Raw genomic sequence first — 15,420 nt, forward strand, 5'->3', positions numbered from 1 at the left:
TCTTATGTTAGAGATGGGGAAGATAAAACCCAGGGAGATGTCCCTGAGGTCACCCTGAAAATTAACAGCTCAGCTGGGAAAAATCTGGCTAGGTCCCAGAATTCCAAACTAGTATTTGATACCTTATACCTAGCTGTCTCATCTGAAAGACATATCTTACGGCTCCAGGCTCCTGATGATCATTAATGTCATCTCCCTTCTCTACCTCAAGGGTCAAAGATGTTGGATCTCACCTCGAAAGTGACTATTCACTTGACAGCTAATCAACCAGGTGCCAGGTTCCCGGGGCACCATCTCAGCTGTCACAAAAGTGGCTGGAAAGATGTGAGCCACATCAGTGCGGTGACCCCGGATAGTTAGGATCTGTCCATGGAAGAAAGCTGTGTGGACATCTACTTCATTGCCCATGCCAAACAAGTGCCAGGCCACACGCTTCTGTGCACACATGCTTAGATCTGGTAAGTTCCCAAACACAAAGCCATTGATTGCTGCAAAAAAAATCCAAAGAAAATAACAGAATTAGAAAAGTAAAGTGTGATGAGAGAAGATTTGCCATCTGGCAATATTAATAGGTGACATTTAGATGAATTTTTTAAAAGCACACTGTGCTGATCATATACCTTATTTTATTTAAGATGCCATAAACAGCCCTGGAAAATAAGCAGATGTCATTTATATCAAGCAAACAATGAGAAGACCAAGGCTCAGAAACGTGAAGTTACTTCTCTCCTAAGCCCACAGAGCTGTTAAGTAGAAGAATCAAGATTCCAACCCAGTAATCTGAGGAAGCTTTCTAATGAATGGGGTCTATTTTGCAAGCAATTCTTTACTTCCAGGCCAAGTTCCTTCTGAAATTTCCACAGGACAATTTTCAAGTTAGCTAATTACCATGGTTATCAAAAGTAATTGGTGTAAAACCTAAGAGAAATTTTAACTGTCCAAGCCATCCCTACATCTTCCTTCTGAGTTTCCACATTCCCTTGGAACTGCCTGGCTTTGAGACCATCACTAGCACCAAAGGGCATTAAATCCTTTTCTTAATTAAGCAAAAATAAAATCTACTTGATTTTATTACTGAAATCAGTTATCTGCTCATGCCTCAGGGCTTTTATGTTCTTAGGTTTTTTTTTTAATTTAATTAAGATGATCAACTTCCTTATAGCCAACCATGTTTCCTCACAAAGTGGGTAGTTTTCCCATCCTTTTTAGGACAAAGAAATGTTGACTAAATATATCAGTGGGCGATCCTCACCCTGAGAGACTGAGCATAAAGTATGTGACTTTAGAATCAATAACCTAGACTATTACACATTAGGAGGCAAAGTACCTAATGGCAAGAGCACAGCCTGTGCAGTTTATCTGTTATGTAATCTGGAAGCCTCACTTCCCTCATAGGTAAAACAGAGAAAAGGTATCTACTACTCTTAGTTCTTCTGAGATACATGAAATTACCCACCAAATGCTAAGCCCAATGGAAACCCTTCATCACTCTTTACTGTCATGGTGTGGCCACCCTCCCCCAGCTTACCATGCATCCTATTGCTTTCCTGAAAGGCCTCATCTTCTTTGTCTACTGAGGTAGGATCTGAGCAGTAAGTGGCAATGTTCTCATCAATATGCCAGCTAAGGTTCTCATCTACCACACTGAAGAGCAGGAAGAAATCATTATCCACATCCTTCCGCTGAGGAGGGGAATTTCCATCCAGAGTTCCTAGAGTAAATAAGAAAGGTGCCCTTGAGAGCCTTCTCTCCTTAACAACAGTAACCTGCAAGGTGTACTCATAAAAAATAAATAGGAAGAGAGGATTCCTTAAGAGTCTGTTGGCAACAGCAAAGCAAATAAGGCCTTATGCTCCTAATTTCTATTTCCAAATGTTTATTTCCCCAGCTAAACCCAATTCAGTTGAGCCTAGGACTAGAAGATTGGACATACGGGATCTAGAATAATTCCCTCCCCCCATCTTTGCTTGTGTTATCAACCCAGAGCTTTAATCGGACCACACTCTTGTAACACCCAGGTCTTCCAGGTCTGACAATACTTAAACATACCATATTTCCAACAAAGTCCCCAATTCTCCCCAAATCCTGATGGGTACACTTTTGATCCTAACCACACTTAAACTCTAATTATATACCTTATTTTTATGTGATTTGACTCCCATCATTATTAATTCAAGATTTTAAAATAAGAAAATATTAAAGTTTTAAAAGATAATGAAATAAAAAAATAGTGGAAAAAAGTTTAGCAGGGTTTATTCCTCCTAATAAACAAGGGAGCTGAATGAACACCTCTTCAGGCTGTTGCTTAATATGTAGGTGATTCAATTATATCACTTTTTCCTGTAGATATCCCACCCTGCATCTCAATAGCTCACTCATGGGGCCTGTACCTCTTTTACACGTGATAAGGGGTCCAATGAGGCCAGTCGCAATGTCTCGTGGAGCATCTACATGAGAATGGTAGATCCAGGTGAGGCATGCTGGGTCAGCATCAGTGGGTGCATGGCCTTCTGGAATGGTCCAGTTGTAAATGTGGCTGCCTCCCGGGGGAACAGAGTCATCAGCTTTTAGTTGACCAGAGGAGCCATCTGGGTATAGGGAGCCTAGAAAATGAAATTGCACATGCTCAGTCTGAGTGAGAGGGAGTCTGGCAGACAGAGAAGCCAAGAGGAGGCTGACATGTGGCATAGTGTTCCTCACAATCTGAAGACAGTGCAGTCAGGTAATATCCAGCCAAAGAACCCCAGACTCACATCAATAATGGGTGGAGAGGTGACAGCCTTTGGAGAAGGAGCTGTGGCCATGGAAAATGCGTCAATAGCCCGATCTAATAGTATGCTAGTACAAAACCAGTGGCATAGAAGTGAGAAAGAAAACAGAATTCCCCCCTTCAAGCACTAACTTTGGAAAACAGAAAACAGACAATTATAGAATTCCAAACTAAAGCCAACTTAGTCCTCTGAACAGTAAAAATACAACTACCCTGTGATTCAGTAATCATATCCCTGGGTATCTATGCCAAAGAATACGAAAATACTAATTCAAAGGATACATACAGTCCTATGTTATAGCAACATTATTTACAATAGCCAAATTATGGAAGCAGTCCAAGTGTCCATTCTTTGATCAATGAATAAGGAGATGTGATCCATCAATGAATGGATACTTGGGCTGCTTCCATTATATGTGTGTGTGTGTACATTATTATTATGTACACACACATATATAATGTTTATAATAATGTATATATACATATGTATATAAAATGTGTATAATAATGTATATGTATGTGTATATATATATACACACATTATTCAGCCATAAAAAAGAATTAAATCTTGCCATTTGCAATGACATGAGTGGAGCTACAGAGTACTATGCTAAGCAAACTAAGTCAGTCAGAGAAAGACAAATACCATATAATTTCACTCACATATAGAATTTAAGAAATAAAACAAATGAGCAAAGGGGGAAAAAGTGACAAACAAGAAACAGACTCTTAGCTATAGAGAACAAACTGATGGTTACCAGAGGGCAGGTGGGTAGGAAGATGAGTGAAATAAGTGGTGAAAATTAAGGAGGGCACTTATGATGAGCACCGTGTGAGGTATGGAATTGTTGAATCACTATATTGTATATCTGAAACTAATATAACATTGTATGTTAACTATATTAGAATTAAAATTGAAAAAAATGAAACCAACTTAATGATCAATTGGTCCATGTATCCATTTTATGGAGGAGAAAACTGAGGAAAAAATAACTTTTCCAGGGCTATACAGGGAATTAGTGGCCCAGTCAAAACCTGGATTCCCTTTCTAATCCTGTCACTCACTGTTGTGTCATTATTATAGGCCATTGGATGGGAGATACAAATTAGTAAACTGAATTTCCTCTTAAGGAAAGAAATGGAGTGTCAGAAGACTGTGACACTAGAATAATATTTTCTTACATTCATAGCACACTCTTCTCTTTCCAAAGCACAATCGAATATTTTATGGAAATGTCATTCAAGTAATTCTTTGTGATAAAAGGCAGATTAAATCTCCATATACCTATTGAAGAATATGAGGCCCAGAGAGGGGGAAGTGGCTTGCCCAAAGTCACAGTGGATGAATAGCAGAAGTGATAACATTAGTTACCCGTTTTTCTAGGAGTGCCCCTGCCACCTCAGATCAATAAGGAGAAAAAAAGACTATTCTCATTCCCAGCTCCTCTCTCTCAAATTATAGTAAAAGAAATGTAAATATTTGTTGTGGACAGGAAGAAAAAAGCCTGATCTGATTTACCTTCTGAGTCCTTTTCATAGAAAACACCATGGGGATGGATGGTATAGGGACGAGTGGCAAAATTCTTCAGGTGGATAAGGATGACATCTCCCACCTCAGCCTGCAACACTGGCCCCAAGAAGCCCAACCAAGCAGGCTGGACCATTTCATCCATGTATGAGCCATCTCTGTATTCCTTGTAAATGGTCTTCTTGTAGTTGCTTCCTATCCGATTCTTGTCAGATTTTAGGAAGCTGGAAGCTACTCTAGGAAGGAAGAAAAGAAAGACTGACAATTTTCTCAGTCTTCAAACCTTTGGAGAGCTATTTTTCTAGAAGCTGACAAAAAATATATATTTTTGTTTAGGGCAAAACAAAGGAAAATGAAATTGTACTGATCAAAACACAGAAGTTTAGAGGCTATTAGAAAATGAGAAGAATTAAATTAAGGCATATAAAATTGCTGATATTTGACCACTTTTCACCTACAAAAAAGACAATTTTACACAGTTCAACCTAATATATAGTAACGGGAAGAAAACCAAATATGGACTGACTCTTTTTAAGTGATCAACTTCCAACCCATATAGCCTGACCTTGCATCATCTTGCTATATATGAGAGATCTTATAGCATATTGGTTGAGATCACAAGTTCTGGAGCCAGGCAGACTTGATTAAATGCCCATATTGTCACTTCCAAATCTGTGGGACTTGAAGCAAGTTACTTAACTTCTTTATGCACAATTTCCCCATCTGCAAAATGGACATAATCATGGCACCAAGTTCAGATAATTGATACTGGTGATTTAAAAAAATTAAAATACATAAGGAGCTTAGGACAGTGTCTGGAAAATAGTAAAAGCTTAAAAATGTTAACTATTATTTCAAAGTATTAGAGATGGAAGAGAATTAAGTTATTCCTCAAGGACACCTTTAATAAAAAGACTCTGTTACTCCAAAATAGATGGATAGGATGGTAATTTGTCAATAAAAGATAGCTGCTTTCCTACTCTAATTCTTCCTAGAGAGCTCTGAGATACTATAGTCAACTTTGGAAAATTCTGAGGCTTTAGGGACCAAAGTAATTCAAGATCTCAAAAGATCCTTTAATACATTATTTTTGTTTTCAACAGACATTTGTGGAGCACCAGGAAGGCTCTGAGATTAAGAAAGGTTGAACTTATGGAATCTGTGAAAGGCAGAATGGTGAGGACAGTACCAGCTTATCAACATTACCCAGGTTTAAATTCCAGCTTTTCTATTTACTAGCTGTAGGACTTGGGCAGGTCATTTGATCTCCCTGAATCTGTTTTCTCATCTATAAGATGAGGATATCATACTCACCTCCTAGAGCTTTTGTGAGAATTAGGCAAGCCAAAATATACAAATTTCTAATATGGTGACTGTCACGGAGATAATATTATGTAAGTGATGGCTATTACTGTTACTTCCTTGATTCTGAGGCTTACCATATTTTTTCACATTTTCACATATCCAAAATCAATGTAGTTCCACTCAACTATGAGAGCATGGTTCCATCACACACATCTTATAAATACTGTATATATTTCACATTTCTTTCTTTTTTGAAAGCTTTGTAGATAACATTTTAGAATCAAGATAATATGGAATTACCTTTAGGACTCTAAAGATGCTAAGGCACCTCAGTTGGAAAAGTGGACTCCAGGAAAAGTTGCTGTCTCCTGAGTTGACTATCCCTCTTACCAGCAAGTGTGCCATTGGGTAAATGGCCATGGAGATCAAGAGCTGGCTGCTAACACATGCTGAAAAAAGGTCTTTAAAAGGCTACCCTCTGACCTCAAGAGTGCCCCCTCCAACTCCGGTTATAGTTCTACAAATGATTAAACATACGTGTCGTTGTCCAGAGGCTTGTCCATGATGACATTTCTTCCCTTGGGAGCATAGTTCCACTGCACATCCTGGATGCCCAAGTAGTAGACTCGAGTGGCCCCGTCTGTCCATTGGGGCCACAAAGGTTGCATCAACAAAAGAGCCCAGAAGAGATGGCCTGGTTCCATGGCCCACATTACCCTTGGAAACAGGGAAATGAATAGCTGCTGATATGAAAGAAAGAAAACAAAAGGGCTTTGCATATGTCTGGAAAACTAAAGAAGCAAGAGCCAAACCAAGTGCCTGAGAAAGAAAAAAACAATTAGCCCAGAATCTTTCTCTTACCTGACCCCTTTCAGTTCAAGAAACATTCAATTATCTGTACATTGGACTTCGGAGACCAATGTTAAAAAATCACTTATAATTATGCATCATTTCTTTCAGATTAGAAGTGTGGATATAGTTCCTTCAGCATTGTAAAAGGAAGAATGTATTCTGGGAGCACTTGGGTGGCTCAGTCAGTTAAGTGTCTGCCTTCAACTCAGATCATGATCCCAGGATCCTGGGATAAAGCCCCAGGTTGAGCTCCCTGCTCATCAGGGTAGTCTGCTTCTGCCTCTGCCTCTGCTCCTGCTCATAATTGCTCTCTCTCTCTCTCTCTCTCTCAAATAAATAAATAAAATATTTTCCTTTTAAAGGAAGAATGTACTCTGACCCAAGAATCAGGAAACAAGTACCAGAAACCTGATAAGGCCACTGACTCACGCGGTACCTAAATCAAGTCACCAACTCTTCCAGTGCCTCTTTTTCCTTTGTTGTCACTTTCCATGCTCTATGAATTAAAAACAAATGAGAGCTCACCGAAACATATTTATCAGACTGTTCATAGACCTAAAATGGAAATAGCCAAAATGTTCATGAACACTAGGATGAATGACTAAAATGTATTTTATTCATACAATGGAATGCTATATATCAATGATGATGAACAAAGTACAACTACAAATAAAGATATAGATGTCTCTCACAAATGTAATATTGCAGAAAGAAACATACAAAAGAATACATACTGTATGATTTCATTTGAGTAGAGGACAAAATCAGGCAAAACTAATCTATGCTATTAGAAGCCAGGATAGTGTTTGCCCTTTAGGAAGGGATTAGTGACTGAGAAAAGAAGAGGATAAAGGCTTTTAGGTAATGTTATGTTTCTTGATCTACATACTGGTTACATGTTGTATTCAGTTTGTGGAAATGTATTGGGCTATGAACTTAGCATTTGTGCAATTTTCTTTATGTATTTTATGCTTCAAAAAATGAATAATGAAACAAAAAAAGTGAGAATATGTGAGGGAAATATTAACTTCTCAGAAGAAATATTCTCTGCCGGCTCTCTGCTATGCACAAACCCATTTTATTAGGCCAATCCTGAGTCAGAGTCAGAATTAAGTCTCTAGCCTCTCACTCCAGTACATCATCCAAAAGGTTAGATCTGTTGGGGATGGGATGAAGTATTCAGTCAATCATACACAGTTAGAGTCAAACCCAGAAACATGGACTATTATATAAATACACATATACATAAGTGCATGTAGTCTTATCTAAAAGCAGACATAAGTTCATGTAGTCTTATTTAAAAGCAGAAATGCACACACCCGCATCCACACATAAAAACACACTGTCACACAGAGCCTTATTACTTTAGTCATCATCATTGTAATGACAAATCAATATTACTGTGTGTGCATGAAAGCCAGACACTATTCTATGTGTTTTATATAGATTAAATCACTTAATCCTCATAACCACGCTATGAAACATTAGCCATTATTATCCCTATATTACAGAAGAAGAAACTACAGAACAGAAGTGTAAAGTAATTTTTCTAAGGTGACCACATTAACAATCAGTAGAATTGGGTTGTTGCCCAGAAGGTATAACTTCAATGTCTATGTTCTTGATCACAGTACTACGCCACCTTCCACAAAATAAACTTGCACACTCACATACATATATACACAGAGAACATGCATATGCATAACCATAGCTATATCTGGGAAATCCACATACACTCTGAAACATGCAATCACATGTAGTTATAATCACTTCTAGAAACAGACATACATACTTATATAGGAAGAGATACACCAAATTGATATTATCCATGATGGTGATAATAATTATGGAAGCTACCGTTCATTGATAGATCATTATATACCAAATACCATGTTCAGTAATTTATACAACTTATTTCACTAAATCCCAGTCCTAAACACATGAGATAAGAGACTATTAATCAAAAATAGAAAGTCAAAAATATGCATAGACTCACATATGGATAAGAAATTCCCGGATATTTATCCTGGCTAGATCTAGATATTTACCTTGGTGAATAAATAGACTTCCCTACAAAGTCTCAGGCCTTTCTACACACACAGCAGTGGCCCAAGTACTAATCCCCTGTCTCCACATGACATTTGGTAGAAAGCCCTTGGTATAGAGGAGGACCCGTTCCAGGGTTTTTCTTTCCAAACCTGGATCTCCAATTGACCAGATGTGCAGCCTTGGGTAATACTTAACCACTCTAAACTTGTTTTCTTACTTATAAAATACATATAATTATGTCAATCTTGGAGAAATAAATTAGAAAACTTACATGAAAGGATCCCAGTACAATTAGTGTTTAGAACATAACAGAAAATAACTGTTGATTTCCTTCTCCTTCTCCTACCTGGCTAGAGTTTATTTATCTTTACTGTCTCCCCGCATTGTATGTTCTATATTTCTACTCTAAGAGCTAACTTAAATCCTAAATGCCTCAGAAAAGCCCTTGTAGGTCCTCCATACCAGTATCCTCTGAAAGACTACTCACTTTCTATAACACCCAATTACATTAAGTCAGATTTTGTATTTTTGTTACCTTTCTGTGAGCTGTCTTATGAACTGTCTTTATTTCCCAGATTGGACTATAAACTCTTTGAAGTTGTATGTCTTAACAGTCTCTGTGTATCTAATGCCAAAAATGGTCACCATGGGCTCTGTAGGTATATCATAAACAGCTACTGCTTGGAATGCCATAAAGTGACATAAACATACATTTTCTCACCATTTGACTCTGGTTCAAGTTTGTCACTGATTCAAAGAGTGACTTTAGGCATTCACTTTAGTGAGCCTGAGTTTCCCTACCTATAAAATAATAGAGCTGCCCTATAGAGTTCTTACTTTTGGGGGGTTATGAATGTTTGAGAATATAATGAAATTCAAGAATGCAGAACTACAAAAAATGTTTTATATAAAGGGCTCTCAAAGAATCCATTTGAGTTTCAAAACCTGTCAATATTCACATTCAATGATGAAACACAGGTGCATTTATTTACATGCATCTCCATAGAGTCCCACATAAAGTAACACAAATGCCTTGGAACCCTCGACAGGAAAGGGATGTCCTTGATTCAATAGAAGTCTGGATATAACATAGACCTTGTTTAAGCTTCCCTTTCAGAAAGATGCCAGAAAAGCCATTGTGCCTTAAACTCAATTAGAGAAAAATCTGTCCCAGGTAAGAGTTTCGTTATTAGAGAAGCTCATAATACATGCGAAAATATTGTATAAATAAACCAGTATGGACCTTTAGCATACAATGAACAAGCATTCAAAAGCAGTGAGTAATGACCAGAAGAGCTAGACAATAAAACCTGGGAAAAAATACTACCTAGCATTTTCCTAGTACTTCCCACTATACAGTATGATTCTGCCATCTTTTTAATTCTTAAACCTTTGGGAGATAAGGATTGTCTTCTCCTTTTTGCATCCAGGGCACAGGGTTTGAAATCAGACTACTTAAACCAGTCCTGGCCCCACTATTCTTGTGTGACTTGATAAACTGCTTCATTTCTCTAGACATAGTGTTTTCATCTTTGAAATCAAATTAATACTATTAGCTATATTTCAGAGTAGTTTTGAGCATTAAATGAATATAAATCTATAAGTGCATAGGACACAAATAAGTGCCCAAGTGCCCGAGTGAGCGATCAAAAAGTATTAGTGGCTATTATTATAACAGATGGGAAAAAGATTTAGAAATGAAACTTGACAGGAATACAAAGCTTTAACATTTTATAGATAGCCACATGTACACACTCACAAGTTCCTATATACAGTAACACATACTAAGCATACAGGTACATGTATATAGCTGAGTTTAGTCTCTTTGGAAGCAACATGATATAATGAAAAAAATCATAACTTTTAAGTCAGATAAACTTAGATTTGAGCACTGTTTTCAGTTGTATTTTAATGAGATAGCATTGAGGATTTAATAGTCCCCTGATAAATATTAGTTTTCTTTGTTTCTAATTACTGACTTCCTCTTTTTCTTCCTAAATCTGAATTTGTTGTTGCTATTATTGTTGTTATTGTCATTTTTAATTTGATTTTACAATACACTATAAGAACAGAAGAAAAGGAAAGCCCATAAAATTCCTTAAGGATCACTTGGGTATTTAATGGTAAACTGAAAATTTTCAGACCATAGGAAAAAATGGGTTCTAGTTCTGGAATCATCATGTATTAGTTGCATGTCATTGAGCACGTCAGCTAATAGCCTGAGCTATATACATGGAGATGATCTCTTAAATGGTGTAATCTCTGCTTTGGGTCTCTCATTAGTTTGCTATGAAAATTTGATGAGCTAAAGGGTGTAAATCCTTATGCAAACTTTTCATTTGGGCAGGGCTATTTTCTTTCAGCTGAGTCTATAGGAGGAATTCTTAAAAGGCAGACTGAAATGGGAAAGATAAAAAATAATAAAATAAACAAAGTAGGTAAGGTAAGCAAGAGTCCTAGAGGAACGTAAAAAAAAAAAGGAAGAAAAGAAAAAAAAAGAAAAAGAAAAGAAAGGCAGAATGAAAAGGTGCCCAAAGGAGGAGAGGAGGAGATAGAGATAGAGAGGGAGAGATGGAGATGAGAAAGGGAGAAAGAAAGGGTGAATGAATTTATGGGCTACTTGAAATAAGACATAGTTTAATTATACTTGAAAATAACCTTAGCAAGAAGGTCAGTTAGCAGCCAGTCAAGCCTCTCCTTCCTTTACCTCATCTTCCTCTCATCAAAATATCACTTTAGCCTGGCCTCCATTACCCATAACAATTTGCATTTGCTGTTTTCCCTAGAATTTGCAAGTTGTTCCTTTAATGGAACAATGCTCTTTTCTCTCCTTCCATCTCTCTTTCTGCATTGAGCTACACTGGGCTAAACAGGCTCATTCTAGACAAAAGATCCCTCAACTGAACATAAGAATGCTGAGCTAATCTTGGGATCCAGTATCTAATTCTGGCAGCCTTTCTAATAGAACTCTTCATCAAGATTGACCTTTTGGTTCTCTGTTTTCTTAATGATTTTATGCTCTGACTCAAAACAAAATAAGCAAAGAGGAAAGAGAGAGAGAGAGAGAGAGAGAGAGAGAGAGAATAGCAAACCATGATATAGACTCTTAACTATAGAGAACAAACTAGTGGTTACCAGAGGCGGGGTGGGTGGATGGATGAATTAAATGGATGATAGGGATTAAGGAGTGCATTTGTGATGAGCACCAGGTGTTGTATGGAAGTGTTGAATCATTATATTATAAACCTGAAACTAATATAATGTATGTTAACGAACTGGAATTTAAATAAAAACTTTAGAAAATAGATTCCATATAGGGATTTTCTCACCTTCAGTAGGTATAAACCTTTCTTTTCTGGGAGGGAAAATGGAGAGTGTTAAAAGCCCCAAAGGGTTCTAGATAGTACAAGTACAATTTATATTATTATTTAATCATTATTACTGTGTCCTAGCATGCCAGAGGTGAGAAAATTGAGGCCCAGAGGGGAAGGGGCTCACCTGAGGTCCTGAGAGCTAGTACTAGAACCTAAGATTCCTGATCCCTTGGCTTGGCAATAATGTTCAGCATAACACCACCATACCATTTCTGAGACAATATGATTCCACTATATATTGGTATTTGTAGTAATAAGAATGCTTTATTTCCTCATACCCCAATTGTGGTATCAATGAAAGCAAACTGATTTCAGATTAGAATACCTGGACTTAAATCCTTCTTCTTGCCTGTAATAGCTATGTGATCTTTCAATAAATCACTTTTACCTACGTGAGCCTCAGTTTTCTCATCTAAAAATGCAAATATTTATCTCACAGGATTGTTTGAAGTTCAAACAAAATGACAGATTTGAGCCCATAGTAAAGACCTTGGAATACAATAGATGCTTAGTGTAAAGATCAAAAGTGTTATAGATTCATACATCCATAAAGACTTTTAGAAATCATCTTTTTTCAACTCCTTGATGTGACATATAGAAAAGTGAGGCAGAGAGGTAAAAGGATTTGCTCAAAGTCAATCAGCCAGTTACTGGCAAAGCCAGAATATGAACCCATGTTTTCTAAAATATATCTGCTATTTGGACATTAAGCATGATAAATAATTTAGATTCTAAGCTGATAGTTTGGTTCAGCTATCATTTATTGGCTTATTCTATGCCAGTTTGGATCTTAAAACATGAAGCCAAGTAGTTGTTTCTAAGTGTTTGAGGTTCTCTTTTATGTAGTCCTCAGATCCATAATCTCAATAAATTCTTCAATTTGTGAGGCAGAAAATGAGCACATTATTTCAATAAGAAAATTAACTACTGTACACAACTCCATAAGTATCTGAAGCAGTTAAACCAGTGTGGTCCTGGGCATTTTGGTGAGAGGAATGAAAGGAGCCTATTGTTCTGTTCACTTTAACTTCCCTGCACACCCAGCCAAGCTTCCTCCACCCTCTCTGACACTCACTTTCTCAGTGGCCTAGGACTCCCCTAAGCCCAGCCATATACAGGTTTTCTTTTCAAAGAAATGAAAGCAAAGTAGGGTTTGGAAAGCAAGGTTAACTTTGCTAGAGTAAACACTTCCTATTTATGTCAGCAGCCTAGTGATGCTTGTCTGCAGACCACAGCATGAGTCAGCCAACCCTGCTCAGTCAGTATCCTGAGTTGCAGAGTCTTTCTCATAAAGCCCAACGTTCTAATCTGATTGGTGTTACTGCAGTGGAGTGAATAGAAGAGGGTGGTACTGGGTGCCTTTTTTCCCCCAAACCAAACTATTGGAATACCTTGTTTGGCCTGGTTTGGTACAAAACCTGGGATGGTTCTTTTACCATATCCAGGTATTTTTCAAATCCCTGTTACGATCTCAGGAGGAATTACAGGGGGGTGGGCTACATTTTTGCTTATCAAAGCTTGATAGTTGGTCTTTGCTGAAAGGGGAAGGAGAATGTACTGTCAGTATGATCAGCCAAAGCTCACAGACAGATTCCAGCAGCTCTGTTTAAGAAATGGGGCCCTTTGCAAGAGTTATTAGATGTGGGAAGGGCCCTCACCCCCATCAATTTTTTTTCCTTTTGCTGTGAAGCACAGTTATCAGTCCTTCCTGTTATTCTAAGGCCATGGTTTCTTGGTAATAGAGAAGGATGAAACTGGCAATAAAATGAAGAGCTTTCAGGCAGCCAGGATGGCTCAGTGGTTTAGTGCCACCTTCAGCACAGGGCATGATCCTGGAGATCCCAGGATCGAGTCCCATGTTGGGCTTCCCTGCATGGAGCCTGCTTCTCCCTCTGCCTGTGTTTCTGCCTCTCTCTCTCTCTCTCTCTCTCTCGCGAATAAATAAATAAAATCTTTAAAAAATGAAACGCTTTCTACATACCAGGCCCTATGCTATAAACTTTACATACATTCTTTAAGTCTCATGACCATCCTGTGAAACAATTATTCTAATTCTGCTTATTTTACACCTAAAAAAAGCAGGCTCTGAGACAGAAGGAAACTTATTCAAGGTCACAATGTTAGGAAGTAAAAGGGGAGGGGGCATTTTACTGGATCCATCTAGACTTTTAGCCACCACATTCCCATACTGTGCTATAGTGAGAAATAGAGAAACTTTTTGAGATAAGGAAAATGACTTCAAAATTATGTGCCTATTGTGTGCCAGTCGCTGCTAGATTTTGTTTAACGTACATTAACTCTAACTCTGCCATTTCTAGCAACTCCTAGAGTGAAAACCCAGGACTGTATTACCAGCATTTTCCATCAAGGAGACCAGATGTAGCTAAAAGATAGTCTGGATTAACATAGGTCAGTATCCTAAAACCTAAGAAGACCCAGAAGAATTGGAAATATTAAATTAAAAAATAAACTGAAAAAAAGGCAAATGAGCCCTAAAATTTCTGAGTAAAACTGGAGTCTGGATTTTTTAAAACCAATGTTTTTCCTTATTCCTGCTGAAAGAGAAGATAGTGAAAAATGACTAGTCTGAGTCAAATGACCTAGATGCCAGCCCTGGTTTGCTCTGGCAGTAACCAACCATGTGCCCTTGACCCAGGCTCTTCTTTTTTCCTGTCTTCAGTTTCTCCATTTGTACAATGAGGGCCTTGAACTAGATATTGACCTTCTCAGATCTATAAATTTACATAACTGGTATTCCATGGAAACAGCATATTCTTTACATGAAGAGTAGAAGAGAAAGAGGTTTCAAAACTTATACCAAAATATAAGTAAAAAATGGGTACAGACTAATTTTGGAGGAAAGGTATAGAACTCTATACTTCTTTGGAAAGGACTACATCTACCCACCAGACCCAGGTATAGGAAGGAGACAGGTATGATAGTGGTTCCACCACCTAATATCCTTACTTTGTGATGAGATCTTGGCTAGAAGCGAATGCTCTTCTCTAGGCAGGCTTGATACATTTTTCTTTCCTGGATTTAAAGTGTCTGGAGCAGGGTCCAGAGAGGAGAACCTTCAAATACTGAGCTGGTGGGGCAAAGTCTGGGTTATAAACCAGTGTAAGTACTTAAGGGTGCCTAGACACAGGAGCTTCCCCCACAGACTGCACCCCAGGCTTAGCCAAGTAGAAGCAACCAACAGGGAGAAGGGAGGAGCCACAAGCTACAGTTTCCTCAGAAATGCTTAGTGATCAAAGGAAGCTGGATCAGGCCACAGCAGCCCTTGGAGTTATCTCCCTCTTCCCCTACTTGGCACAGAAGTAGACCTTGAAGTTAAAGGGGGTAGGTGGGGATAAAATCCATTAAGCTGAGATCCAAGTCCAGGCTCTAAGGCATTTATGACAGGGAGTGGAGGGGATAAGGTCTCTGTTCTGACTCATAAAAGACAACAGGAAACAAGTCATATAGTCACTTAAGTCAACACAATGAAGGCTTCAGGAGGCCAGTGAGGCTAGGTTTCTTAGCTTGTATTATTAATTCAG

General features: G+C 38.0%; 1 protein-coding gene across 5 annotated transcripts in view; it reads right to left on the reverse strand.

The window, feature by feature from the left end:
- Positions 1-15,170, reverse strand: part of HEPH (hephaestin) — a 107,409-nt gene extending 92,239 nt beyond the window's left edge. For 2 of the 5 annotated variants that reach the window (XR_013374369.1, XM_077887368.1), the window contains exons 1-6: positions 6,465-6,740; positions 6,141-6,320; positions 4,290-4,534; positions 2,391-2,603; positions 1,529-1,711; positions 234-488 (exon numbers count right to left, since the gene is read on the reverse strand). Coding sequence is in view for 4 of the 5 variants with exons in the window: in XM_077887368.1 (XP_077743494.1) it covers positions 234-488; positions 1,529-1,711; positions 2,391-2,603; positions 4,290-4,534; positions 6,141-6,320; positions 6,465-6,490 (1,102 nt within the window). In the remaining variant the exon portion in view is untranslated. Of the gene's footprint in view, positions 1-233; positions 489-1,528; positions 1,712-2,390; positions 2,604-4,289; positions 4,535-6,140; positions 6,347-6,464; positions 6,742-14,845 lie in introns of those variants that run through there. The other 3 variants (XM_077887370.1, XM_077887369.1, XM_077887371.1) reach the window with 3 other exon arrangements.
- Between the last annotated feature and the right edge of the window lie 250 nt (positions 15,171-15,420).

This window comes from Canis aureus, chromosome X, assembly GCF_053574225.1.
Source record: "Canis aureus isolate CA01 chromosome X, VMU_Caureus_v.1.0, whole genome shotgun sequence".
Lineage (NCBI taxonomy): Eukaryota > Metazoa > Chordata > Mammalia > Carnivora > Canidae > Canis > Canis aureus.